General features: G+C 56.4%; 1 protein-coding gene across 1 annotated transcript in view; it reads right to left on the reverse strand.

Annotated features, from left to right (window-relative positions):
* Positions 1-27,344, reverse strand: part of LAMA3 (laminin subunit alpha 3) — a gene marked incomplete at its 5' end in the record, with an annotated part of 141,990 nt that overhangs the window by 42,023 nt on the left and 72,623 nt on the right. Inside the window, 11 exons of the mRNA XM_081097616.1 lie at positions 2,170-2,279; positions 4,072-4,185; positions 8,298-8,528; positions 12,345-12,428; positions 13,726-13,824; positions 16,732-16,893; positions 18,880-19,020; positions 19,980-20,124; positions 21,681-21,888; positions 24,578-24,789; positions 25,904-26,019. Coding sequence (XP_080953742.1) covers positions 2,170-2,279; positions 4,072-4,185; positions 8,298-8,528; positions 12,345-12,428; positions 13,726-13,824; positions 16,732-16,893; positions 18,880-19,020; positions 19,980-20,124; positions 21,681-21,888; positions 24,578-24,789; positions 25,904-26,019 — 1,622 coding nt within the window. The remainder of the gene's footprint in view (positions 1-2,169; positions 2,280-4,071; positions 4,186-8,297; positions 8,529-12,344; positions 12,429-13,725; positions 13,825-16,731; positions 16,894-18,879; positions 19,021-19,979; positions 20,125-21,680; positions 21,889-24,577; positions 24,790-25,903; positions 26,020-27,344) is intronic.

The raw sequence follows: 27,344 nt of genomic DNA on the forward strand, positions 1-27,344 counted from the left end.
TGGATATGGCTGGGCCGTCGGCGATGCACTCACGGAAGATGAAAGCTTCCTCCATCGCATGGGAACCCTCCGCCTCCACCCCCTCCAGCCTCTGCTCCAACAAGTCTGGGCGGAGCGGGACGGATCTCCCGGCTGCTCGGCGGCAGGACCAGGCAGGCTCATGGAGCACCCAGGCCACAGCCAGCCACGCAGGAGCCTTCCCACAGGCACCACAGGACAGGCACCGGGGCCAGCGCTTCTCTGCTGCTCAGCGGACACCATCAGCCTGGAGCCCACACTGTCTGAGGCCTGGTCCTGCTGGCTCTTTACTTTTAATTAAAAGTATTTCTATTGATTTCAGAGAGGAAGGGAGAGGGAGAGACATAGAAGAGATGAGAGAGAGAGAGAGAGAGAGAGAGGACCCGAAGCCGGGAGGCATGGACTGACTGACACACCTCCATGTGGGGTTGGAGGGATGAGAAGCAATAACCAAAGAGCTTACATACTTACAGGCACAGCCCATGGGCACGGGCAATAGGGTGGTAAGGACCTGGGGGGTGAGCAGGGGCTGGGAGGAGGGGGGTAAAAAAGGGGGGGAAATGGGAGATATCTGTAATCCTACCAACAATAAAAATATATTTAAAAAATAAAGTTTTTGAAAGAAATTTTTTAAAATGATGAATCATTAATAGGCTGCCTCCTGCATATCCCCAACTGGGGATCAAGCCCACAATCCAGGCATGTGCCCTGACCAGGAATCGAACCCTGACCTCCTGGTTCAGAGGTGGATGCTCAACCCCTGAGCCACAGAGGCCAGGCTCTTCCTGACTTTACTGCTTCTCTTAGTAACTGCTCTAGTTTTCCCTGGACCCACATGACCATGCGCAGTGAGCCAGAATGTGCCCAGGTGCCCAGAGCTTTCTACCTATATAACCCTGGGCCACAGTGGATCCGAGTGACAGCCCAGAGCACACCACACTGAAGGGGTCAGACGGTCCTGTGCTTCCATGCCTGAACCCTGCCCGCTAGCCGCGTCTCCTGACCCCTCTCCCACACCCACTGCAGCCACTGCTGCCCTTTCCCTGCCCAGGGACACATCCCCGCGGGGCTTTCTCTTCTGTTCTCTCTTGGCCTGGGACCCGCGTTGCTAAGATACGGTCGTGGCTACTCCAGCTCAGCATTCACTGGTCCCTGCCCACAGACTCCAGAACCCCTCCCAGCACCCTCTCTGAAAGGCCTGTGTGTCACCACTAGCTGCGTAACCCTCTGTCCGAGTGCACTTTTTACTCATTTGTGCGTGTTTACTGAGTGTGACAACTCCCCCTGCACCTTCCCCAGGTACAGCTTCATGAGAGCGCTGTGTGGGTCTCCTCGACTGCAGGTCCCCTGGCACCTAGAGAAGGTACTGGGTGCTCCAGAAATACTTGTGCAGCCCTACTGTGTGGCTCAGTGGATAGGCATCGGCCTGCGGACTAAAAGGTCCCAGGTTCCATTCCTGGGCACAGGCCCAGGAGGTGGGCGATCAATGATTTTTTCTCATCATTGATGTTTATCTCTCTCTCTCTCCCACTCTCCCTTCCTCCCTGAAATCAATAAAAAATCCTATATAATAAAAGGGTAATATGCAAATTGACTGAACAGTGGAACGACCAGTCGCTATGATGTGCACTGACCACCAGGGGCAGACGCTCAGCCAGAAGCTGGCTCATGGCTGGTGAGCGCAGTGGTGACAGCGGGAGCCTCTCCTGCCTCCGTGTCAGTTGGACATCCCCCGAGGGCTCCTGGGCTGCGGAAGGACGCAGGCCGGGCTGAGGGGATCCCCCTCCCCTCTGTGCACGAATGTCATGCCTGGGCCTCTAGTAAATAAATAAATAAGTAAATAGCCTCAGTCACGGAACAAACAGCGAAAGGAGAGAGGAAAAGGGAAAACCCTGAAGTGTACGCTCGCAAAGACTTTGTTTTGTTTTCTGGTTTGCACATTTTGTTCTTTTTTATGCGACTGCTTTACTGAGAGGCCTCACAGAGCACGCAGGTGGCCCAGGTAACTGTACCATTAATGGCTGTTAGTGTCGCCACGGGATTGTGCCGCCATCACCACACTCAGCTGCAGAACCTTTCATCCCCCACAAAGCAGCACCATGTCCCCCTGCCCCCCCAGTCCCAGCCACCCAGCACTGCCTGTCCCGGTACCTGTTGGTGTGCGGGCACGGGCAGGCGCTGCAGGAGCCCTGGATGGCGTTGCCGTAGTAACCGTCCTGGCAGCGCTCGCAGTGCTCCCCGGCCGTGTGGTGCTGGCAGTTCTGGGGACAGACAGACGGCACAGTGAGCCGCAGCCGATCACACGGGGGACTGTGGAGGCCGCGGCCGCCCTCATCGCGCAGATCGTCACCACATCCTCGTTCTCCGCAGGGTGTGGCACTGTGCTAACCGCAGCGCTCCCGTCTGCCCCGCCACTGCTGGTGCTGGAGAGGGTGTGCGGCCCTTCCACCCCCTACTTGGGGTTTGGTGCTGGAGGTGCGGTGGGGTGACCAGCTGGTTCAGGTCCATTGCATAGCTGTGGGTCTTGACTAAGTTCCGCCCTCCCTGAGCCTCAGCGCTCTCCATACATCAACTTTACTGCTGTGTGATTTACATACAGCTCCACTTTTCTTAAAATGTGCAGCTAGGATAATACCCACTTTCCAAGCTTGCTGGGAGCGTTTCTAAAAATACAATAGAGCAGCCCAGCTGGCGTGGCTCCGTGGTTGGCAATTCTGAACTGTGAACTGGGAGGTCAGGGTTCGATTCCCGTCAGGGCACATGCCTGGGTTGCAGGCTTGATCCCCAGTGTGGGGTGTGCAGGAGGCAGCCGATCAATGATTCTCTCTCATCACTGATGTTTCTCTCTTTCCCTCTCCCTTCTTCTCTGAAATCAATAAAAATAGATATTAAAAAAAAATACAGGGCCCTAGCCAGTTTGGCTCAGCGGATAGAGCGTAGGCCTGCGGACTCAAGGGTCCCAGGTTCGATTCCAGTCAAGGGCATGTACCTTGGTTGCGGGCACATCCCAGTGGGGAGTGTGCAGGAGGCAGCTGATCGATGTTTCTCTCTCATCGATGTTTCTAACACTCTATCCCTCTCCCTTCCTCTCTGTAAAAAATCAATAAAATATATTTTAAAACAATACAGGAAAAGGTCCCTGAGAATCTATTGTCTACAGGAGAACTTTCTACAATATTCCAGAAGACTGTTTTCTGGTGGATGAGCCACGGACGGCAGGGACGGCTCGCCTGTGTCTCCTGCTCCCACTCCCATCAGCCCTGGGGGGCTTGTGCTTGACTGTGTGCACACCGCCCCCTTCTTACATCTCCTTCCCACCCCCCCCCCCCCCGCCTCCTCCTGAGCTGCTCTCCTCTGCCGGCCACGCCCTCCACAGCCTCCCGCTGCCCCAATAAAACAGGAGCCCACGGGGAAGACTTCGATTTATTAGGTCCTCACAAGAGTTAAGTCCAGGACCCTTGCATTCATATCATTTAATGGCCCGGCTGGTGTGGCTCAGAGGTTGAGCATCGACCTATGAACCAGGCGGTCACGGTTCGATTCCACGTCAGGGCATGTGCCTGGGTTGCAGGCTTGATCCCCAGTGTGGGACGTGCAGGGGGCAGCCTATCAGTGATTCTCTCTCATCATGGATGTTTCTTTTTCTTTTTAAGTCTTTATTCCGCTTTTCCCCCATTGATCTAGCCTGCCCCTGCCCCAGGCCCTCAACACCCTACTGCCCGTGCCGTGAGTTATGCACACATGCACACACACATTCTTAGGTTGATCTCTTCTATCCCCCTCCCCCTCTCCCTTCCTCTCTCTGAAAGCAATAAAACTATATTTAAAAAATCACTTAATGAAGCAGAGGTTTAGAAGCGAAGGTGTTAACGTGGAGGAGGGGGAGGGGGGAGGTCCTCGGACTCGTCTCTGGGGCCTCCTGCACGTGCACAGCCCCGCTGCCTGGGGTGTAGGATGTGACAGTGGATGTCCCGGGCCCGGCGGGCGGGGTGGGGGTGGGGGAAGGACAACACAGATCGCCTGCTGGCAGCGTCACAGCGTCCATGTACTCACGACGCATGTTCCAGAGCCGTCCTGGCATCGATGCGAGTGTCCGTTGCAATTGCAGGGCACACACCGGCCGGTATACAAGCCTTTGTTGTCCCGATAGTATCCGGGGCTGCAGCCCTAGTTTTCAAACAAAGTGTTCGGTCAGAACGGGGAAAATTATTCTCCAAAGCACGCGACCATTCTAACGGACAAGCCTCGCTTCTTAAATCTTCTCCCCTTGGTCTGTGTGTGGATGTCACTCAAACACCGGCCTGTCCACCTGCTTTCTTCTTTGTCTGTTGGGCTCTGTTTTGTTCCTGGGCCCTGGGGGAGGGGGGTGCCCTGGGGGAGTGTGTTTGTGCCCGAGCGGGGGACGGGGGGAATCCCAAGAAGGGAAGTTTGGAGGGTGGGTGTGGACCTGCTTCCTCTCCTTCTCACGCCAGCTGTTTCCAGGGGGAGGGGATGGGGGCGGAGGTGAAGGTGCAAAGGGGATGAGGACCTCAGCCCTTCGTGGGGAGGATTCTAAGCAAATCCCTTCAAGTTCAAGTTCTTTTTTTTAGTTTTTTTTATTGATTTTTTTTACAGAGAGGAAGGGAGAAGGATAGAGAGTTAGAATCATCGATGAGAGAGAAACATTGGTCAGCTGCCTCCTGCACACCCCCCACTGGGGATGTGCCCGCAACCAAGGTACGTGCCCTTGACCGGAACCGAACCTGGGACCCCTCAGTCCGCAGGCCGATGCTCTATCCACTGAGCCAAACTGGTCAGGGCAAGTTTAAGTTCTTTGGTAGCCATTCCCTCTCCAGGTATGGATTTGGGCAGGTGGGTGAGGCCGTGTGGGGGGGGGGGGGAGGGGGTCTTCACTGGGACCCACACAACCGGGGCAGGACTGTGGGATCGAGCTCCTGCCCCTCAGGAGCTACAGGCAGCAGGGGGAGCAGCGGGAAGCGTGCCCGGTTCCCACAGAACTGGCAGGGATAGCGGGGCTGACTGTGCGCAAAGCCAGCTCAGGCAGCCCCTCCCTGCTCCGCTCCACAGCGCTGACCACTCTGTCCCCCGGGCACTGTCTCCCAGGGCACACAGCCGGCACTCTGCACACGGGTGAAAAGAACGACCCTTTCAGTGAAGTCGTCTACGTTAAAGAGGTGTTCTAGTTACGGACGCCCCGATAGAGAGAAGCAACTACGCCTACACCAGCCCCTAAACATGATTTAGATTTCTGCCTTTAAGTCAAATTCCAGGCACTTCCGTTCCTTTGCAGAGAGAACCAGTGCCTGGCTAACGCCAACACTGCCCCTCGCACCCCTCCCGGCCTCCCAGGCGCCCTCTCCTCAAAGCACCAGGAAATGTAATCTTTCAAGATAAAGGTCTTTTGTCCAATTCCCTCTCAACAGCCCCTATGTCTTCAGACTCTGAAACTACCGCCCAGGGACACCTGGATGTGAACTGGCCACCCTGACCCGTCCGTGGCCACAAGCTCTCTCCCGGTCAGTGGGGGCGGCGGGACCGGGGACCGGCCGGCGGGAGAGCCTCCTGCACTGCCCGTCTGGACACGTCCGTGGCTGCAGGGAGCTTCTTCCACAGTGACCCGCGAAGCCACACTGTGCACAGATCGAGACCGCAGCTTCCAATGTACTTTTCCCTCCAGCTGCCAGGAACCCAGCTTAGCCAAGGAGCCGCTGCAGGAAACGAGATTCCTTCAGCTGCGCTATGAACGGGCTTGCCCGAAGGATCCAAGTATGAAAGGAATGCTCTTCAGCCAAAAGCACCACCGAGATTCCACCGAACGAAATTCAGCCGACCAGGGTCTGGTCGCTCTGCAAGCCAGTCATCGCGGCCATCAGGGGTGAGGACCGGGGATTATCACCACCTGTCACCTCTCACACACAGTAATCACACACAGTACCTCTCACACACAGTACCTCTCACACACAGTACCTCTCACACACAGTACCTCTCACACACAGTAATCACACTGGCTAAGGAACAAATTACCCAATAAAGAGGTACAGCAGGTTCATTTGCAACAACATCACCAAGTAAAAGCCTCAATTGGACGCTCTGTGGGGGGAGGGCAGGCGACCCTGGTTAGAGGTACGTCATTCACACTGATCTGCTCAGTGACAGTGAGTGTCCTGAGATGTGACTTCAGGAAAGGGGCTTTGTGGCTCATCATGTCTCAAATGATCATTTCCAGGGTAACTTTCCCGAGGACAGCTGAGGCTCCCACGGCTATTCAGCAGCCGGAGGATCATGGCTGTGAGGCTCCGCGCAACGCCCAGGACGTGGAGAGAGAAGTGAATGTGTGAGCTCAAGCCCTCGCTGAGCCGCCTGGTCCGTGTGGTACCAACATCTTAAAACAGGGACTTCGCTGACCCTGATGGCTGCCTTCGCGGGTCATTTTTTTCCAAGCAGAACTGGAAAGCCGATGGGCTCCGGGCTCTTTTGTCTTGAGGCTCAGGTTACTCTCAAAAGGGCTCGTTTCACAGCTTCTAACCTCCCACAAGTGTTCAAACCCTCAGCTGCCTGGCACTTCCAGGGGGGCTGGTGTTTGTAGGGTGTGTGGCTAGCCTGCCAGGCCCTGCAGCAAACACGCCAGTCCAGGGGAGGGGAGGCCGCCAGCCCCGCCCCAGCCCCCCTTTACCCACTCACACCCTAAGGAAGTTAAGACGCCACAAAGCTGGGACCCCTCCCCAGCCCCACGCCAAAACGTAAAGGGGACGTTACCTGGCTGGGTTTGAACTCCACAAAGCCTGCTTGCTGGCTGCTTTGACCAGGAGGCTGAAGAAACGCCACCCTTTGCTGCTGGGCACCGTACCCCAGACACTGCCCCAGGGCCGCCCCGAAGATCCACAGCCACCCCACGCTCCGGGCCGACCACCTCACTGCTGGGGGCATCCTGGTCCCTGGGCGTCCGCTGGCTGCACACCAGCCTGTGCCCTGCCTCTTATACCAGCCCTTCCTGCCGGGGCCAGGCCGCCTGACTCAGGTGAGGCGGGCTGTCTGCGGCGGGAGGCCCCACCTGTACCTGCACCCATGAGTCAGCCTGGGGAGAGCACCGTGAGCCGCTCTGCAGAGCAGCCGCTCTGTAATCCCTGCCAGGCGGGGCGGGCACCACCTTCCACCCACCTGGCCTCAGACGGGCAGGCGGGCGGGCGGCGGGCGGCCCAGCCAGGAGCAGCTGTAAATCACAGGCTGAGTCACAGAGGCCACGCCCGGGCGGGAGGGAGGAGGCCACAATCCCAGGCTCCACTCCTTCCCTGGAGCTACGCATTTCAGTCAGCCGCTGAGAGGAGGAGAGGGATGTGGGAGGGGGGCCCTGTGGGCTACATGGCAGGAGACAGGAGCCCCAAACATGCAGATAATACACTTTAGATTAAAAAACAAGGACTCCTAGGCGCCGGTCCCCGTGGGGTGTCCCGCCCTCGAGGGCTGAGAAATGAAGGGTGTCCGCGGGACGCACAGGACAACTGTTTCCTGACAATGGTACCAACATTGTGATTTCTCCTCTCGCTTAGGAACAGAGCAGACTGACAGCCTGAGGTGTGTAGTCGCTTCATTTTAGAGGACATTTTTTAAAAATGTATTTTTATTGACTGCAGAGAGGAAGGGAGGAAAGAGACAGAAACATCCATGATGAGAGAGCATCACTGACCAGCTGCCTCCTGCACGCCTCCCACTGGGGATGGCGCCCACAGCCCGGGCCTGTGCCCTGACCGGGAATCGAACCGTGACCTCCTGGTTCATAGGTCGACGCTCAACCACTGAGCCACACCAGCCGGGCCGAGGGCACGTTTTAATCCCGTAAGGACAAGTCCAGTCGACTGGGCCTCAAGCGAGGACCTGCTGCGAGTGGGAAAAGGGGACTCTGATGTCCCCACGAAGGATTGGGATGTACTTGGACTTAACTCTGCAGGGTGGTGATGGAGGGAGCCTGGGTTAGAGAGAAGCATGAACCCAGGTCGGTACCAGGGAAGCAGCAGCTCAGATACTGGGGTGCGCCTGGGGCTCCTTCCAGCCTCCGGGAAGCTCTGATGTGACCCCCAGATCCACGGGCTCCTCAGCTCTCCCGTGGGTTCCGAGACGCTGGGATTTCTCTCCACTTAATACCTGAGGGGGGGGGGGTCCAGGCAAGACAGGAGCCACAGCCCCACCGAGACCTGTGCGTGGAGCGGGCGGCCCAGACCAGCCGGTGCTGGACAGCGGCCAGGAGTGCCCGGGGCGCTTGCAGGGACAGGAGAATTTCCTACCTGGCATGAGTCACCCGTGTAGTCAGGGGGGCAGGCACACATCTCCACCGTGTGTGCGCGGCGCCCGCTCCCCGTGTCCGAGGCCTCCTCCAGCCCCACCCCGCTCAGGCTGAGCCGCTGCGTCTCGCTGAAGTACAGGCCGCGGAGGCGCATATCCTCCAGCCCCGACAGCACCACCATCAGCTCCGCCCGCGTCACCGGGGCGCGGCTCCCCGCGTGCCGGAAGCTTCCCTGCAGGGAAACAGAGAGGCAGGCTCACCTCAGGGAGGCAGACACCCAGACAGTCGACGACACAGCAGCAAACAAGATGCAGTCGGATAGGAAGGGCCTGAAGGGGGACAGACACTCAGGCGTCAGATGTCCTGCCTCCTCCCAGGAGGAGGGAGCGCTGCGTCGAAGGGGGGAAACGGAGGCAGGAAATCAGGAACAATGCAGTGAAACTGGAGTTTCCAGGGTTAGGCTTCTTTTAGAATGTACTTGCGGCCCAGCTGGCGTGGCTCAGTGGTTGAGCATCGACCTATGAACCAGGAGGTCACGGTTCAATTCCCCGTCAGGGCACATGCCTGGGTTGTGGGCTCTATCCTCAGTGGGGGGGGGGGGGGGGGGGCAGGAGGCAGCCGGTCCATGGATCTCTCTCATCATTGATGTTTCTATCTCTCTCCCTTCCTCTCTGAAATCAATAAAAATATATTTTTAAAAAATAATAAATAAAATACACTTTTGTTTGTGCAAGCACCAAGAAAGATGGCATGGAAACCGAGGGATGCAGCCCAGATATTTACATGTAACTGGGACAGAGAACACAACCTTCTCTTGCACACATACATTCATTTTCTATGATAAAAAAGATACAATATAAAAATTATCACCTTAACCAGTTAACTGCCATGATATTTTGAATTTAATTAAAAAAGGTCTGCTGCCCGCATCTATAGACGCTTATGGCGCACAAACGTTAACCGTATTTAACTGAATGCTACAATACTATTACTCTACGCGCATTGTTGTACGACAGGTGCCTAGAACTCTGTCATCTTGCAAGACTGACCCTCTATGCCTACTAAGAAATCACTTCCATCTCCTCCCCCAACACTGCCCCTGGCAACCACCGCACTTTCTGTCTCTATGAATCTTCGAGCTTAAATATCTCTCTACAGGAGATCATGCAGTTGTTTTTGTGACTGGCTTATCTCACTTAGCACGCTATCCCCCAGTCCCATTCACGGCCTGTGGCGGGGTTTCCTGCCTTCTGAGGGTGGGATCACATTTCTACGTATGCGCCACTTTTTCTTATCCATTGCTTTCGCCTCTGGGCCACTGGGATAGTGCTGTGATGGACACACGTGTACAAATATGCCTTCAAAATGTTGTTTCCAATTCTTGTGGATATATATCCAGAAATGGGATTGCTGAATCATGCGGTAATTCTGTTCTTTAAATTTCTGAGGAGCCTCAATTGTTTTCCACAGCAATGCACTGTTCCGCCAACGGCGTACAATTTCTCCACATCCTTGCTCACTCTTGTTCTTTTGTTTTGTTTTGTTTTTAATTAAAAACATTTCTTGTAGCCTTCCTAGTAGATGGGAGGAGTGTCTCCTGGCGTTGATATGCATCTCTAATGACAGTGATGTTGGGCATCCTGTGCACAAAAGCCTGTACTTTTAACCTCTGGAGTCTGTTGCTTCCTTTGAAGAGTTTCCACGTCTCTTTAATGGGCAGAGTAACAACACCTAATCCCTCGGCAGCATCGTGAGGATGAAAGCGGATTAGTGATGTGATGCACATAAAGTATCAGAACAGTGTATAGTAAACATAAATAAATGGTAACTGTTATCCTATATAATAAAAAGCTAATATGCAAATTGTCCCCTTGACCAGGAGCCGGCCAGCCAACTGCCTGCAGCCCCTTCCCTAAGCCGGCCCTGCCCCTGATCAGCACCCCCCCTACCCCGATTGGGGCGGGCTGGCCGGACCCCACCAGTGCACAAATTCATGCACCGGCCTCTAGTTAACACGTAAATATAATACTTATGTAATTTTAATGTATGTTTTAGCAGTTTGAGGTATAATTTATATACAGTAATATTCCCTCACTTTACGCATAAAACTTTTAGTAAATTTACAGAAGCACAATGTAATGTTAGGACATGTCCACCCACCTCCAAGAGCAGCCTCCTGGCTACTGCAGTTAGATGGGATGGGATGCCCATTCCCATCTCCAGGCCCAGGCCCCTGCTAAGCCACATGCTGCCTCTGTGGACTTGCTGATGCTGGACATCTATATAAATACCAACTTAACTTCAACACTATACAGAAACGTGGCTTCCAGTTGCTTCATTCCCTCCCCTGCTCCTTTGTGCTACGGTGATATAACTTACATTTTTATACATTGTAGGCTCACCAACACAGATTTAAAATTATTGCTTGATGCAGCTGTCATTTAAAGCAGATAGGAGAAAAAAGGAGTTATAAATAAAAGATATGTTTATACTACCTTTTCTATTTACCTTTGTAGTTACCTTTACCTGTGTTGGGTTTCTTATGTGGATTTAAGTTACTGTCTGGAGTCCTTTCATTTCAGTCTAAAGGATTCCCTGTGGTATTTCTTGTAAGGACGGTTGGCTATTTGATGAATCTTCTCAGTTTTGTTTATAATAGAATGTCTTCATTTCCATTATTTTTGAAGTACATTTTGCTGGATATATAATTCTTTGTTGACAGTGTGTTACCTTCCGCACTTTGAAAGTCTCAGCCCATTGTTGTCCAACTTCCATGGTTTCTGGTGAACAGTCAGCTCTAATTTTATTGAGGACCCCATGTATGTGACACCGTGCTTCTCTCATGCTGCCTTCACGATTCTCTGTTTCTCAGCAACTTCACTATGATGCTTCTGTATGTGGATTTCTTGCATTTATCATACTTGGAGTTTGTTGAGCTTGGGTGTGTAGATTAATGATTTTCATCAAATTTGGGGAGTTTTCAGCCTTTATTCCCACCCCCCTTTCTGGCACTCCTATTGTGCACATGTTGGTACATTTTTTCTGACTATCCCTGAGACTGTTTGTTTTGCCTCACCTTCTTTTCTTCCTGTTCCCCAGACAGATCATCTCAACTGAACTTCTTCCAGCTGGGCGGCTCTCTCTTCTGCTGCTCAGACCTGCTGCTGAGCCCGTCTCAGTCAGCTCTGGCCGCCACAACCAAATGCCTCAGATGAGGCGGCGTAAACAGGTGTATTGCATCACAGTTTGGAGGCTAGAAACCCCAGGCCAAGGTGCCAGCCAGTTAGGAACTCTCTTCCTGGCTTGCAGACGGCCACTCCGCACTGTGTCCCACACGGCAGGGAGAGAGTGAGCTCCCGATGTGTCCTCTTATAAGGACATACTAGAGGGCACATGTCATCCTACCAGGTCAGGGCTCCACCCTTATGCCCTCATCTAACCTTACTCACTTCCTTACTCCAAACACAGCCCTGGGGTCAGGGCTTCAACATACGAATTGGTAAGACAGGGCTCTCCTATTCTCCTTTAGTTCTTTAGGCATCGTGTTCTCTAGTTGTTTGACATATTTAAAATGTTGATTTAAAGCCTTTTATAGTAAATTCAATGTCTGGGCTGTTTCTCCTCCAGCCCTCTCCCCCCAACCTCCCACGTATAAACCACATTTTCTTATTCTTTGATGTTAGACGTCTCTGTGGCTTTTCCGTCAATTCGTCCCAAGCATTTGTTGGACACTCACCAGGTCCCAGCCCTGAGGGAACCTGAGGATACGTCGTAGCACTTAGAGGCTCATGGGGTTTTTAAGACAAAGAGGACGGACAGTGCTCGTGCCATAAAAATGGCACAATCAGAGCCCTGTGAGGATGAAACTCTGTAGTTTCTATAACTCGTTTTAAACTGAGAGATATAAATTATGTTTATATTCGGAGGATTCGTACAATTCATATTTTTAACTCACAAAGTAAGTTCAAAAGCATGACTGTGTGGAAGGGCTAAGCTGTGAGCAGAGGGCCCTGGAGAGCCAGGGAGGCACGTTCCGGAGGTCACCCACCTCCACCAGCTGCAGCCGCCCGTGATGCAGCCTGTCCGGTCGCGGGTCACTCGGCTCCTCGTGGACGATGGACATGCGCTGACCCTGCTCAGAGAAAAGCACGCCTGCCCTCAGGCTGTGGCTGGGCCCTCAGGCTGTGGACAGGCTAAGAACAAATTTATGTGGATCTGCATGCGTTGCATGAAGTCCCTGATTCTAGAAAATTGTTGGGAAATAAACTGACTGGCAAAGGATGAGTGACAAGGAAGCAAAATGCTACTACCCAATACACTGCGGGTTCACAGTCAGGAACTCCCAAATTCTCTTGACAAAAGATGGCTAAAAAGTTGGGGAAAAATTTTAAGCTGTGCCTCACAGTTAGTACATAAGGTGCTGTTTCTATTGCTGCCTACAGACTGGACTGTGGTAGCAAGAAAGCGCTTTGGGGGGTGGGGTGGGCAGGAAGGTGCCAGGCCGCAGTGCAGCCTGCAGAGCGGGGAGCCTCGGGCTGGCCCCTGGGGGGACCCAGCCCTACATTCCTCACCCTCTGGACTCAGCTTGTCCACCCAGCTCTGCGCCCGCTCCCTAGCACAGGGCACAGGGGAGGCCAGCGCCCACTGTCAGCACCCCCACCCCAACACACACACGCGCCCCAGCTTCTCTGTGGTAGCACCAGACCTGACAGGAATGCCTTTGAGCCGTGTTTCAGAAAGAAGAGATTATCTGCGATCACAGATCATTTTAAACCTCAACCTGAGAAACACGCCCAGTCGGCTCTTCATCACAGCAGCCCAGACACAGCAGAGTAACGGTTCATGCTCCAGGGAGAAATCAGGGAGACATTTTGAGCATCACCTCTCTGTGAATCTAACCGTCTGCACAATCAACGTGTTGGCCGTAACATATAGGTGTGCTGATGGCCTGGCCTCGCGAGACTCTGCACAGAGAACGAGCCTGGGATACCGCACTGCTTGGCAGTGGTCTTGGTGGCAGCCACTCCTCCCTCAGCCGTCACTCTCACACCTTTGGTGCTTCGTGTCAGGGTGCTTTGCAAAGGTTGAGGTGACTCTCTTTTTGAGGACAGGCATTGCCTGCCCTTCATGAGCCCAGCCATGTGGCCTTGTCGGCAGGAAGGGCTCAAAAGCATTTGGAAAGGAAACTGAAAGATGGAAACATTAAAGTGAACTTAGGAGAATGATGTTATGAGCCACTAAGCACATTGGGCCTGGCGGGGTGGGGCAGGGTCCCGGCAGGCACTGCATGCTCTACCCTTCATTTAGTTTCTACAAATATTGGAAACGACGTCATCGAGACAGTCACAGCCCCTCGTCAAGCTGCCCTCAAGGGGATCAGCGCCGACGGCGGCCGCCTGCTCTGCCCCTCACGTCAGGCTGGTACCCACAGTGAGCTGCACGTCTGGCTGCTTCCCCAGCAGGACCATGTCGGCCGGGAGCCCGAAGGACTTGACTTGGTAGGTGAGGAAGCCACCGTAGGAGGAGACCTGCAACGGGAGGGATGTGGTCAGCAGGCAAACACGAAGAGACCACGGCAACTTCGCTCATGTGAGATGTACATGGGCCCAGGGTCTGGAGAGAGACACAATCAGCCTGTTAACAGGGCCACTAGTGAGCGGACTGAAGATGGTATTTAACGCTCCACAGGATGCCCACTTTCGATCACTTAAACCGCATGGCGCAATGGAGCTTCACGAGTAAAAGATCCTTCTGTTAAAAAAAAAGCGTAGCCCAGTTGGCATGGCTCCGTGGTTGAGCTTCCTGTCGACAGCCCGCAGGAACAGAGACCTGCTGGCAACTGGGACGGCTTGGAGGTGGACCCTCAGCCCAGGTGCCCACGCCCTGGCTGACACCTCGACCGCACCCTCAGGAGAGACCCCGAGCATCCGCTCCTGGACTCCTGACCTCAGAAACCAGGCTAGGTCATCAGTTTGTTGCTTTAAAAGTCAGTGTTGCCCGAGCTGGTGTGGCTCAGTGGAGAGAGCATCAGTCTGCAGATTGAAGGGTCCCGGGTTCAAATCCAGTCAAGGGCACATGCCTCAGTTACGGGCTTGATTCCCCAGTGTGGGGTGTGCAGGAGGCAGCCAATCAATGATTCTCTCTCATCATTGATGTTTCTATCTCTCTCTCCCTTTCCCTCCTCTCTGAAATCAATAATATATATATACACACACATATATATACATATATGTATATAATATATACTAGAGGCCCGGTGCACAAAAATTTGTGCACTCAGGGGGGAGAGGGGGTCTCTCAGCCCGGCCTGTGCCCTCTTGCAGTCTGGGACCCCTCGGGAGATAACGACCTGCTGGCTTAGGCCTGCTCCCGGGTGGCAGAGGGCAGGCCCAATCCCTAGGTGCAGCCCCTGGTCGGGCTCCGAGCAGGGCCGATTGGGGAGTTGGGGCGCCCCCCCCCCCATCATGCACAGAGCAGGGCTGATCGGGAGGTTGTGATGCCACCCTCAGTCACGCACAGAGCAGGGCCGATCAGGGGGTTGGGGCACTGCCCCCTATCACGCACAGAGCAGGGCCCATCAGGGGGGTTGGGGCTCCGTACCCTGTCACACACAGAGCAGGGCCAATCAGGGGATTGGGGAGCTCCCCCCGTCACGCACAGAGCAGGGCCGATCAGGGGGGTTGAGGAGCTCCCCCCTGTCACGCACAGAGCAGGGCCCATCAGGGGGTTGGGGAGCTCCCCGCTGTCACGCACAGAGCAGGGCCTGTCAGGGAATTGGGGAGCTCCCCCCTGTCACGCACAGAGCAGGGCCAATAGGGGAGTTGGGGCACTGCCCCCTGTCACACACAGAGCAGGGCCCATCAGGGGGTTGGGGTGCCGCCACTGTCACACTCAGGGCAGGGCCGATGGGGGGCGGGGGGTTGGGGTGCCGCACTCTGTCACACACAGAGCCGCAGGGCAATCAGGGGGTTGGGGAGCTCCCCCCTGTCACACACAGAGCAGGGCCGATCAGGGGGTTGGGGCGCCGCACCCTGTCACACACAGAGCCGCAGGGCGATCAGGGCGTTGGGGAGGTCCCCCGTCACGCACAGAGCAGGGTGGATAGGGAGGTTGTGGCCCTGCCCCCTGTCACACACAGAGCTACAGGGTGATCAGGGTGTTTGGTCGCTGCCCCGTCATGCTGATCCCGGTGCTGGGAGGCCTCGCGGCTCCGCTGATCCCGGTGCTTGGAGGCATATTACCCTTTTACTATATAGGATAGAAGCCTGGTGCACGGGTGGGGGCCGGCTGGTTTGCCCTGAAGGGTGTCCTGGATCAGGGTGGGGTTCCCGCTTGGGTGCCTGGCCAGCCTGGGTGAGGGGATGATGGCTGTTTGCATCTGGTCACACCCTCTTCAGGGTGGGGGTCCCGCTTGGGTGCCTGGCCAGCCTAGGTGAGGGGATGATGGCTGTTTGCATCTGGTCACACACCCTTTAGGGTGGGGGTCCCCACTGGGATTCCTGGCCAGCCTGGGTGAGGGGCTGAGGGCCGTTTTCAGGCTGGCGGGTGACTGAAGCTCCCAACCTGTCCTTTTTTATTTATTTTTTTAATTCTGGGCCAGCTTTAGCTCTGAGGCTCGGCTCCAGCTATGAGACCTCAGCTGCTGAAAACAGGCTTCTGGCCTTTGTTTACCCTCTTGTATTTGAAACAATGTTGCAGTCCTGCTGGCTGAAGCCCGGGGTTTTGTTTAGCTTCTATATTTGTTACAATGCTGCTTAGAGTGCAGCTGAGAGGCCAGCAAGGCAGACGGGGAAGCTTGGCTTCCTCCATCACTGAAGCAAGCAAGCCTCCCTGTTCCTGTCAGCTGCCTGGCTGCCGGCCGCCATCTTGGCTGGCAGTTAATTTGCATATCGCCCTGATTAGCCAATGGGAAGGGTAGCGGTTGTACACCAATTACCATGTTTCTCTTTTATTAGATAGGATATTATCTTTTAAAAAGTCAGTGTTGCAGGAAACCTGTTACTCAGCGAAGATAACCAGTCATGGCCCACCTGTGCAGGTGAAGAGGCGTGTGCGTGAGGCAGGAGCGGGTTACGGGGGAGCATCCACATTCCCCACACGCAGAGCTAGACACCCCAGGTGGCACCTACCTTGTCCCCCAGGTAGGAGGGAGGGAGGCCCAGGTGGCACCTACCTTGTCCCCAGGTAGGAGGGAGGGGGGCCCAGGTGGCACCTACCTTGTCCCCCAGGTAGGAGGGAGGGAGGCCCAGGTGGCACCTACGTCATCCCCCAGGTAGGAGGGAGGGAGGCCCAGGTGGCACCTACCTTGTCCCCAGGTAGGAGGGAGGGGGGCCCAGGTGGCACCTACCTTGTCCCCCAGGTAGGAGGGAGGGAGGCCCAGGTGGCACCTACGTCGTCCCCCAGGTAGGAGGGAGGGAGGCCCAGGTGGCACCTACCTTGTCCCCCAGGTAGGAGGGAGGTGCGACCCAGGTGGCACTGAGCACGGTGGAGGGCAGCTCCTGGAGGTCGGCGACCACACTGCCGCTGCCGGGGTTGAAGGAGACGGGGATCTGGGCCCTGTCTGCTGTCTCCAGGCGCCAGCCCATCATGTCCACAAACTGGAACACAAAAGCCAGGGTGGGAATGTGGGATGGGGTCTGTCGCCGCAGCTGGGCTGTGCAGAGGATCCAGAGACGAGCGGCCGCCTGGCCTCACAGGCTTCCTGCCCCTGTCTCCTGGGACCCTGCCCTGGGGTCCTCGGAGGGCAGAGAGCAGGGGGTGCGGGGTTATCCTTGCGCCCAGACACATCCTGACTCCTGACGTTTAGTTGGCGTCCATCAATGTGCGAGTGACACCTGGGTAAGCGCCTAAGTAACAACTAGTCCCGTGGGCTCCTGTTATGGTGAGCTCCTGCGTGTGAGACGTGGAGTGGAACGCAGTGCTGGGCTGTCATCACTGCTCTATGGGGCCTCATCACTGACTATGTCCCTGGTCACAAAGGGCGCCAGCAGTTAATGGGGAGAGGAAGGGAGCGAAGGGCTGGCAAGGCAGAGGTTAGGAATCAGGCTCCGGGTTCCCTGGGGGCAGAGGGAGGAGACTTCAGAGTGGGTTTACAAACTAATTTTTTCCCAATTAAAGGCTGCACTCCTTTTAGGAGGCAGGCAATGAAATCTTTCTTTGAATACTTGTTGGATACAACACTCGCACAAAGAAAGCAAGTATTAGGCTACTGGTTCATGGAATAATGAAGGCAACACACGTTTTACTTGCATGGAGTTAATTTAAAAAGTGGCCACATTGCCCCAGCTGGTTTGGCTCAGTGGTTGGAGTACCTGCCTGCGGATTGAAGGATTCTCAGATCTACAGTGAGGCCTTGACTTACGAGTGTCCCCACTAATGAGTTTTTCGAGATATGAGCCGTCTCTCGGCCGATTTTTTGCTTTGAGTTGCGAGCTAAAATTCAGGTTACGAGCCAGCTTCACATACCCCACTGCTAGTTGGCCCAGCGAACGTCACAGTGAACACCACAACATCAGCACAGCATCACGTGTTTCACTCGTTCATTTTTGATTTGACATACAAGTAATTTGAGTTACGAGCTCTGTCATGGAACAAATTAAACTCGTAAGTCAAGGCCTATGAACTCCCAGTTCATAGGTCAACACTCAACCACTGAGTGGGGCCTTCGACTGTATTCTGGTGGAGGGCACGTACCTGGGTGGCAGGCTCCATCCCGGCCCCAGACGGGGTGCATGTGGGAGGCAACCAATCAGTGGATCTCTCTCACATCGATGTTTCTCTCTCTGTCTCTCCTCCTCCCTTCATTCTGCCTAAACATCCTTGGGTGAGGATTCACAATAACAGAAAAGGGGCCAAACAGAAGATGTGGTGAAAGGTCTGAGAAAGAAGTAACACAGGAAGAAGATGAGCTGATGAGAAGCAGCAGGGGAGGAACCACAAAGCCATGTGTTTAACGGTGCCCACTGAGCATCTACTGTCCCAGATGCTGCCGGGGCACTGGTCTGAATCGGAGCTCAGGCGCGCGTGGGGGAGGGAGGCAGATAATAAACACATTTTAGAACTAATCGTACAACAGGGCAGAGGGTGACGGGTGGGCTATGGCGTGGGGAGCGGTGAGGGAGGCCCCGTGAGCGCCAGGCGCTGGAGCAGGGCTGACACCCTGCAGGACGGGACGGGGCAGGAGGGCATCTGTAGGAAGAGCACTGAGGCTGAGGCACAGCCAGGGCCAGGCTCCGCCTTTTTACAAAGTAACAGAGCCCGGCCCGGCCGCGAGGCTCAGTGGTGAGTGTTGACCTATGAACTGGGAGGTCATGGTTAGAGTCCCGGTCAGGGCACAGGCCTGGGTTGTGGGCTCCATCCCCGGTGTGGGGTGTGTAGGAGGCAGCCGATCAGTGATTCTCTCTCATCACTGATGTCTCTCTCTCTGTCCCACTCTCCCCTCCTCTGAAATCAATAAAAATATACGTATTTAAAACAACAACAAAGTACTACCCAGACACTCCCATGGCCCTCATGTTTCACGCCCATCCGTCCGCCCTCACTCGGATGTTCTCCCTGAAACAGGCCGACGCGCTCCCGCACACCTTCGCTCTCCGTCTGTGGGTGCTGTGGCAGTGACGGCTGATCCCAAAACAAAAGCAGCTGGTGCAGCCCTGGGGGTTCGCCGGGTCCAAGTGGAAGGAGCCTTCTCGACACACGTCGCACTCGGCACCGTCCACATTCTCCTACGGAAAACACGGAAGGAGAGGTCATTCCCTCCATGGGGTCCCGACGGCCGTAACCTACCCGCACGAATGAAACACAGCACAGGCTGCCAGGACGGGGATGCCAACAGAGCGACGGTGAGTGATTGTTAAGCTTCTTTACGGCCTCATTGTTTAAACCAGCTGTGTGAGCCTTTAGAGCAGCGGTTCTCAACCTGTGGGTCGCGACCCCTTTGGGGGTCGCCTAAGACCATTGGAAAACACATCTATAATGACATACTGTTTTTGTGGTTAATCACTATGCTTTAATGATGTTCAATGTGTCACAGTGACATTGGGGGTCACCACACCATGAGGAACCGTATTAAAGTGCCGCCGCGTCAGGAAGGCTGAGAACCGCTGGCTTAAACGTGTGTCCCCCACGGGTAGGGCACGTCCTTCCCGCTGGCGTCTCGAAGGCAGGGAATTGAAGTCGGACGGGACCAAGGCCTCCCGACGCTGGGACCTGGGGCCCAACAGGCACAGCCAGGAACAGGCTCCTAGGGCACCTCTGAGCCTCTTGAATTGTAGGCAGAGTGTGTGGGTGCCCGGCCGGCGTGGCTCAGTGGTGAGCGTCGACCTATGATCCAGGAGGTCAGGGTTCGATTCCCGGTCAGGTCAGGGCACATGCCCAGGCTGTGGGCTCGATCCCCAGTGTGGGGCGTGCAGGAGGCAGCCGATCAGTGACTCTCTCATCACTGCTTTTTTCTCTCTCCCTTCCTCTCTGAAATAAATTATATATATATATATATATATATATTTTAAAGATGTGTGTGATTTTCTGGAGAGGGTTGCACCTGTCACCGGACTCTTAAGGAGGCCTGCAGCCTTCATCGACCACGGGTCTGTCCCATCCCCATATATTCCTGTACATGGACTGGACATGAAGAGCTTCCACAGTGACTGGCGGCCAATGTCCTGGCCGCACGGCCCAGGCTCACCTTGCAGAGGCAGGCCCCGGTCTCCGGGTCGCAGACTCCGGGCTCTGTCCCGTCTCTGCTGCAGCGGCAGGGGACGCACTCGGGGAAGCGGTGAAACCCAGGAGCGCATCGGTCGCAACGCCGCCCTGAGATTCTGGGCCTGCACCTGCACCCAAGCAAAGGAAGCGGAAGCCGTCGGCATCTCTACAGCCGGCCAGGCGCGTCCACGGCCCGGGGCCCGGTGCTGACGGCCAAGGCAGAACGGAGGCAGCAGAGCCTGGGCCTGAGCCCCGAGGGTGCGGACAGGAAGAGGGAACTGTTGTATATGTTTTCACTTCATTGGAAAATAAAGGAACAGGAGTCCAGCAGGTGGGCTCAGCCATTGAGCATCAAGCCAGGGACCAAGAGGCCACCGGTTCCACTCCCGGGGAGGGCACAGGCCTGGGTACAGGCTCCATCCCCTGTGGGGGCGAGCAGCAGGCAGCGATCAGGCCTAAGGAAGGCCCTGGGCCACACCTGATCACTGCCCTGTGCCAAGCAACCCGTCCTTCGGGAAGGAGCTGAGTGAAGACCTGATTTTTGCATTTAGAGAGAGAGGAAGGGAGAGGGATAGTCTTTATCCTTCTCAAACCAGGAGCATGAACCAGTTCCATTCCCCATCAGGGCACATGCCCGGGTTGCAGGCTCGATCCCCAGCAGGAGGCAGCCCATCAGTGATTCCCTCTCATCATAGAAACAGCATTTGCCATTCGTGTCTCAGCAGTCGTGCCAGGACCTCTCGCTGCTCCGGGGCAGCCCCTCCCAGGAGCTTCTCCAGCATGTCCCTCCCCTCCCTGTCCCCCCAACACACAAACACACAGGACCCCCACACCGGCTCAGACAGGTGCCCGGCAGGCTCTGCACTGAAACATCGAAGCCGGAGTCACGGGCTTCCAGGAGAAAGCGTACCAGCCAGACGGAGCGGCGACGGCATGAGGGACAGGGTCCCGCCTCCCAGACCAGAGGCTGGAGGCGCTGGACGGTGGTTACACAGCAGGGGGTGCATGTGGCTCACCCAGTCCAGCTGCCCCAGGGAGGGACCGGCCTGAGGATTTCAGCCCGAGTCCTGCCCGGTCCTTCACAACGTCCAGCTAACCCAGGGAAGGGTGGAGCCCGGCCCTAAATACAAGTGGCGAGGCGCCCCCCACAGGGATACGTAGAAGTTGGTAACTACGCGTGCATTTTACACTAAGAATGTGCTGGAGCCCTGGCCGGTGGCTTAGTGGTTACAATGTCGGCCCACGGACCAAAGGGTCACGGGTTTGATTCCCATCTAGGGCACGTACCTGGGTTGTTCGATTCCTGGTCAGGACACATGTGGGAGGCAAGCAAACAATGTGCCTCTCTCACATCAATGTTCCTCTCTCTCCCTCCTACTCTCTAAAAATCAATAGGAACAATACTTTGGGGTGAGGATTAACCAAAAAAAATAAATAAAAAGATGGATGGTGGAGGGAACAGGCCGGGCAACTTGTGGCCTCAGGCGACTGGTCCTCACCCATCAGGCCCTACTGGGTCCCCTGGGGGACAAGTGACTCCACACATGACCTATCAGGACGGGGAACCGCGGCCTGAGGGGACCCCGTGCAGCCCTCGGGCCCATGAGAATCAGGAGTAACATCCGGTGTGGGCAGACGCATCGTCCCTTCCATGGAGAACCAGCGGGTCCATGCCCCAGCTCACCTGCACTGCCCGTGGTCCGGGTGGCACTCAGGGGTGCCCACCATGCCTGCCGTGCCCACGCTGGAGCAGTTGCAGGGCTGGCAGCCCGCCCGGGGGTGGAAGCCAAAGGAGTGGGAGTCGCAGACCCGGCACTGGGGCCCGGCTGTGCGCGGAGGGCAGAGGCATCGCCCCGTTGTCTCCTCGCAGGGGCGCCAGCCGCAGCTGCACGCTGCAGGGACAGAGAGAGACGTGCAGGTGAGATGCTGCCCGACCCGGCAGGGCTGCACCAACGGCCAGGATTCTAGAAGCTTCCAAGGGCAGAAAATGCCAGGCTCTCTTCATGGTGGCATTGTTGATGGGAGCTGACATGAAGGCCCTTTCTTGGGCCAAGGCTGACCCTGTTGAAGGCTCCTGGTGGAGGATGTGTGACACGGGTGACACAGGTGAGGCGGAAGGTGCTGGAGCCCAGGCTCCGGTGGAGGCGGCAGGAAGGGAGTGGGCTTTGCTCCGTGCCCAGCCCTGCGCCAGGTGCTCACTGTCCAGATCCGCTCCAATCCTCTGAGAGGGGTTTCTTTGCTCCCTTCCCTCCCTCCCTCCTTCCCTTCCTTCTGGATTTACTCAGCACCTGTCTGTGCCAGGGGCTCGGGCACAAAGGCAGAACTAGCACCCCAAGACCTCACCGCCCCATGAGAGCGTCACCCAGAAAACAGCTGTGACTGGGGTGGGTGCAGGATGCAGGGGGAGCCCCGAGAAACTCAGGGAAGGTTCTCCAGTGGAGTTAAAGCCAAGCTGGGCCCTGAAGGACGAGGAAGGGCATTCGAGGTGGAGGGAACTGCATGTGCGAAGGCAGGGAGGCAGGACACCGCCGCCTGGTCTGGGAACTGTGGGAGGGCGATGGAGCCCGCGCCCAGGAAAGCTGCTGGGTGAGGTGGGGGTCCCAGAACTCAGTACCTGGACCCTCTGCTCCTTGGCCTCCTTTGGTCCTGGCTGCCTGGCCAGGAAGAGACCCCGCCTACCTGCCCTAGAGGAGCCTTTGAAGCTGGAGAGAGGGATGAGGAAGGAGGGGCAGCTGCTGGGATTGCTTCTCAGGAATCTCCTCCTCCTCCTCCTCCTCCAACACCATGGCAACCAGGCAGCAGCCGGGGGAACACCTGTGAGCTGGGCTGAGTGGAGGGGGAGGTGGGCTGGGGGTAGGGCCCTCTCTGAGCCTCAGTTTTGGCATCTGGAATATGGGCACCACAACCCAGTTGCTGGCTCCTGTCAACCCAGGTGCCCCCGGAGGCGGAGGCCCAGCTGGACTCAGGAGGGGAAGGCGGGGCTGGGGGGACCCTGCACCATCCTGCGGCTGGGGGCTCAGCCAGGCGGCAGGCGTCCCTGAGCCACGTGGCCTGTGCTTCCCACCAGCAGCTGCCTGGTGCGCCCACTGCACTGTCCCTGCCCAGGAGCCCGGGGGAGCGGGAGGCAGGGCCGAGGCACAGACACAGGGATGGTCTCCCCGGGAGCCCTGCAGGGGGAGGTCTGGGGGGGCCTCCCCTGCTGGGGAACAGGGCCCAGCTGTTCCCAGAACCCGGTCAAAGCCCCAGAAGGAGGGGAAGGAGGGTCTATTTCCTGGGGCTGCTGCTCCCATGACAACAGACTGGCCTCAACCAACAGGAACACGTGCCGTCCCCCTCCTGGGCCAGAATCTGAAATCAGGGCGTCTGGGCTGTGCTCCCTCGGAGGCTCCAGGGAGGGTCCTTCCTGCCTCTTCCGCTTCTGGGGGCTCCCGGCTGCACCCCTCCATCTTCACGGGGCCCCTCCTCCATCCTCAGGCGACTTCTCCAGTGTGTCCACGTGGCCCCGCCCCCTTGTTCACGTGCCCACTATTGCCTGTTCATGTGGCCCCGCCCCCTTGTTCACATGCCCACTATTGCCTGTTCATGTGGCCCCGCCCCCTTGTTCACGTGCCCACTATTGCCTGTTCACGTGGCCCCGCCCCCTTGTTCACGTGCCCACTATTGCCTGTTCATGTGGCCCCGCCCCCTTGCGACCTTGGATGGTCTGTTTCTGGGGTGCCACCTCCCTGGTTGGCTGGCTGCCTGCTCTCACACCTGTCCACAGTCCCTTTGCCAAGGTCCTTCCAGAAAATCGTGTGCACGTGCCATCTCTTTCCTGCTGTGACAGCTGGGATTGAAAGGAGACGGGAGAGCAGTGGCCCGTCCAGAGTCCATGCAGGAGGTCCAGAGGGCCTGTGCAGTCCCTGGAGGCTCCCGAAGGGGCTCCAAACTAGCAGGCCAATGCACCCAATGCACCCCAGTGCATCCAACCCCAGTGCACCCCAATGCATGGAGCCCTGAGCCAGGCTGGGATCAGGAGCAGGACCCATTGGCAAGGCTGGTCTCATGTGGAGACTCTGTGCCGAGGCTACATCTTGGGCAGCAGGATGAACCTGCTTCTGGGCAGCAGGATGGGTCTTAGATAAGGTCTGCAGGCTTCTGGCTCAGGGCGTGGTAGCCCCTGGCCCTGCCTCCACTCCCCCTCAGGAGCCCGTGCACCTGGGACAGAGGCTGCCATAGAGGAGCCCGTGCACCTGGGACAGAGGCTGCCCTAGAGGAGCCCGTGCACCTGGGACAGAGGCTGCCATAGAGGAGCCCATGCACCTGGGACAGAGGCTGCCCCATGGAGCCCGTGCACCTGGGACAGAGGCTGCCCTAGAGGAGCCCGTGCACCTGGGACAGAGGCTGCCATAGAGGAGCCCGTGCACCTGGGACAGAGGCTGCCCTAGAGGAGCCCATGCAGCTAGGACAGAGGCTGCCCCATGGAGCCCGTGCAGCTGGGACAGAGGCCGCCCCATGGAGCCCGTGCACCTGGGACAGAGGCTGCCCCATGGAGCCCGTGCAGCTGGGACGGAACTGCCGGATGGCTGAGCGGGCACTTACGTTTGCAGTGTGGGAATCCGTAGTAGCCCGTTCGACAGCGGGTGCACTGCCGACCGATGACGCCGGGCTGGCAAGGGCACTGCCCGCCCTCGGGGCTGCAGTGAGGGCCAGCAGCACCGGCGGGGTGGCACTCACAGGGCAGCGCGCCCTCATGGTAGAGTGCTGCCAGGGACCTGGCGGAGTCCTTACAGAACCCGGAGGCCGTCTGGGGGCTGTGGAGACAAACAGGACTCACATCCTGGGAGCTGTGCCCAGAGACATCCCACCAGCCCTCCCGCTTGCCCACCAGCAGGGTCTTGGGGAGGGACTGTGACTCTGGGGTCTGGGAGAACGTGGGAGAAAGCCCCAGCCCCGCACACACAGCCAGGGACAGCTGCCCCCTGCCCCCCACTCCAGAACACCCCACAAGAGCTAAGGCTCGGGGTGGAAACCTTTGGGGCTGGGGTAACAGGGTGAAAATTTACCTACAGGATGAGTAGTACAAGATGCGGGTTATATTTCAATAAAGCATTACCAAGAACGTACACCTAAGTGTCTAATGACACACTGATCGCAATAATGAGGAGGAGCAGGTGGATTGTCAACATCTATTGAGTGTTGTGTGCCCAGAGCTTTCCCTACCTCTCACTTAACCTCACAGCCACCAGGCAGGCCTACACCCATTTCACAGATAGGGCAACTGAGGCTCCTAGAGGGTAAGCAACATTCCCCAGGCCACAGAGCTATAGGGTCGCTCAAATCCACAGCTGTTTGACTTCAGAGTCTTTGCTCTGAGCATTTTATATTCAGGGACTTCTGCCCCCCAGCTGCCTGAGGGACCTGGGTTCCCCAGGAATCCTGTGGGGGCCCAGGCAGGTCTGTGGAGAGACCGGGGGTGACACTCAGGCTGCACCAGGCTCTGGGCATCAGGGAGCAGGACAGAGGATGGGGGTCTGTCTGGCCTGAGGCTCCTGCTCAGTCAGGTGGCACAGGAGGGTGGGCACTGGGTCCGACACGGCTCCCAGGGGAGGTGCTCGTGGGGTGTCTCAGGAAACGGGGCTGGACCCCAGGAACAGCGAGGGGACGAGAAGCTCCTGCATGACCATGAATCCCCGCTGGGAGGGTGCCTCGTGGAGACCCCTGTTGAGGGTGAGGGTCTTGCCCGGATGTGCATGACAGCACCCATCATAGGACAAGGCGTGCAGAGGGCACCCGCTGCCCCAGGCCCGGCCTCATGCCTCTCGCTGGTGCAGAGAGGGGAGGACAGGCCCCGGGAGCCCCCACCTTCCAGGACGGGAATGGGAGAGCCGCGTGCCCTCCAGGGCCTTTCCACAAGGAAGTACTCACTCAATATAAAAGCTGTTCCCTCCACAGTTGGCGACGAACTCGCGGGACTTGTCCACCGACTGCCGGTGGAGGATCTGGTAGGCGTGGTTCTCCGCGGGCACCAGGAGGATGCGGACCTGCAGGGAGCATGAGCATGTCCTTGGCTTTCCCGCACACGGCTCCCCTGCCGCTGCTCCTCTCTGTGCAGGATCAGTGTCCCGTCGCTCAGCCCAGACCCATGAGGCAGGATTTACGCAGTCACAGAACCCCCGCCAGCGTGAAGGCTCACTCCGTGATCCGTTCAGGAAACGATGGGGCGGGCGGCCCCTGGGAGAGCTGCTCAGAGCGGCAGCCTGGACGCCGGGCAGGGCGAGAGGCCTGGGGGTAACCGGGGCCTGTCAGGATGCCAGGCCAAGGGAGCCACGCCTGGGCACCTCTGGATCCACAGGGGTTGCTGTTCGGTATTTTTTAAAATAAATATATATTTTTTATTGATGTCAGAGAGGAAGGGAGAAGGCGAGAGAGAAGCATCAATGATGAGAGAGAACCATGGATTGGCTGCTCCTGTATGCCCCACAATGGGGGGCCTGAAATCCCCCCATTTCAATGGATCGGGCCTGAAATCTGGGCACGTGCACTGAACTGGAATTGAACCGTGACCTCCTGGTTCATAGGTCGACGCTCAACCACTGAGCAACACTGGCTGGTCCTGTTTTGTATTTTTTTTTAATTAAATCTTTATTGTTCAGATTATTACATTTGTTCCTCTTTTTTTCCCCCCATAACTCCCCTCCTCCCAGTTCCCACCCCACCCTCCGCCCTCACTCCCCACCCACTGTCCTCATCCATAGGTGCACGATTTTTGTCCAGTCTCTTCCCGCATCTCCCACACCCCTTTCCCCTCAAGAATAGTCAGTCCATTCCCTTTCTATGTCCCTGATTCTATTATAATCACCAGTTCATTCTGTACATCAGATTATTTATTCACTTGATTTTTAGATTCACTTGTCGATAGACGCATATTTGTTGTTCATAATTTGTATCTTTACCTTTTTCTTCTTCTTCCTCTTCTTAAAGGATACCTTTCAGCATTTCATATAATGCTGGTTTGGTGGTGATGAACTCCTTTAGCTTTTCCTTATCTGTGAAGCTCTTTATCTGACCTTCAATTCTGAATGATAGCTTTGCTAGATAAAGTAATCTTGGTTGTAGGTTCTTGGTATTCATCACTTTGAATATTTCTTGCCACTCCCTTCTGGCCTGCAAAGTTTCTGTTGAGAAATCAGCTGACAGTCGTATGGGTATTCCCTTGTAGGTAACTGAGTTTCTTTCTCTTGCTGCTTTTAAGATTCTCTCTTTGTCTTTTGCGCTTGGCATTTTAATTATGATGTGTCTTGGTGTGGTCCCCTTTGGATTCCTTTTGTTTGGGGTTCTCCGCGCTTCTTGGACCTGTAAGTCCATT

The sequence above is a fragment of the Myotis nattereri genome (assembly GCF_964212035.1).
Source record: "Myotis nattereri genome assembly, chromosome: 8".
In the NCBI taxonomy this organism is placed as follows: Eukaryota; Metazoa; Chordata; class Mammalia; order Chiroptera; family Vespertilionidae; genus Myotis; species Myotis nattereri.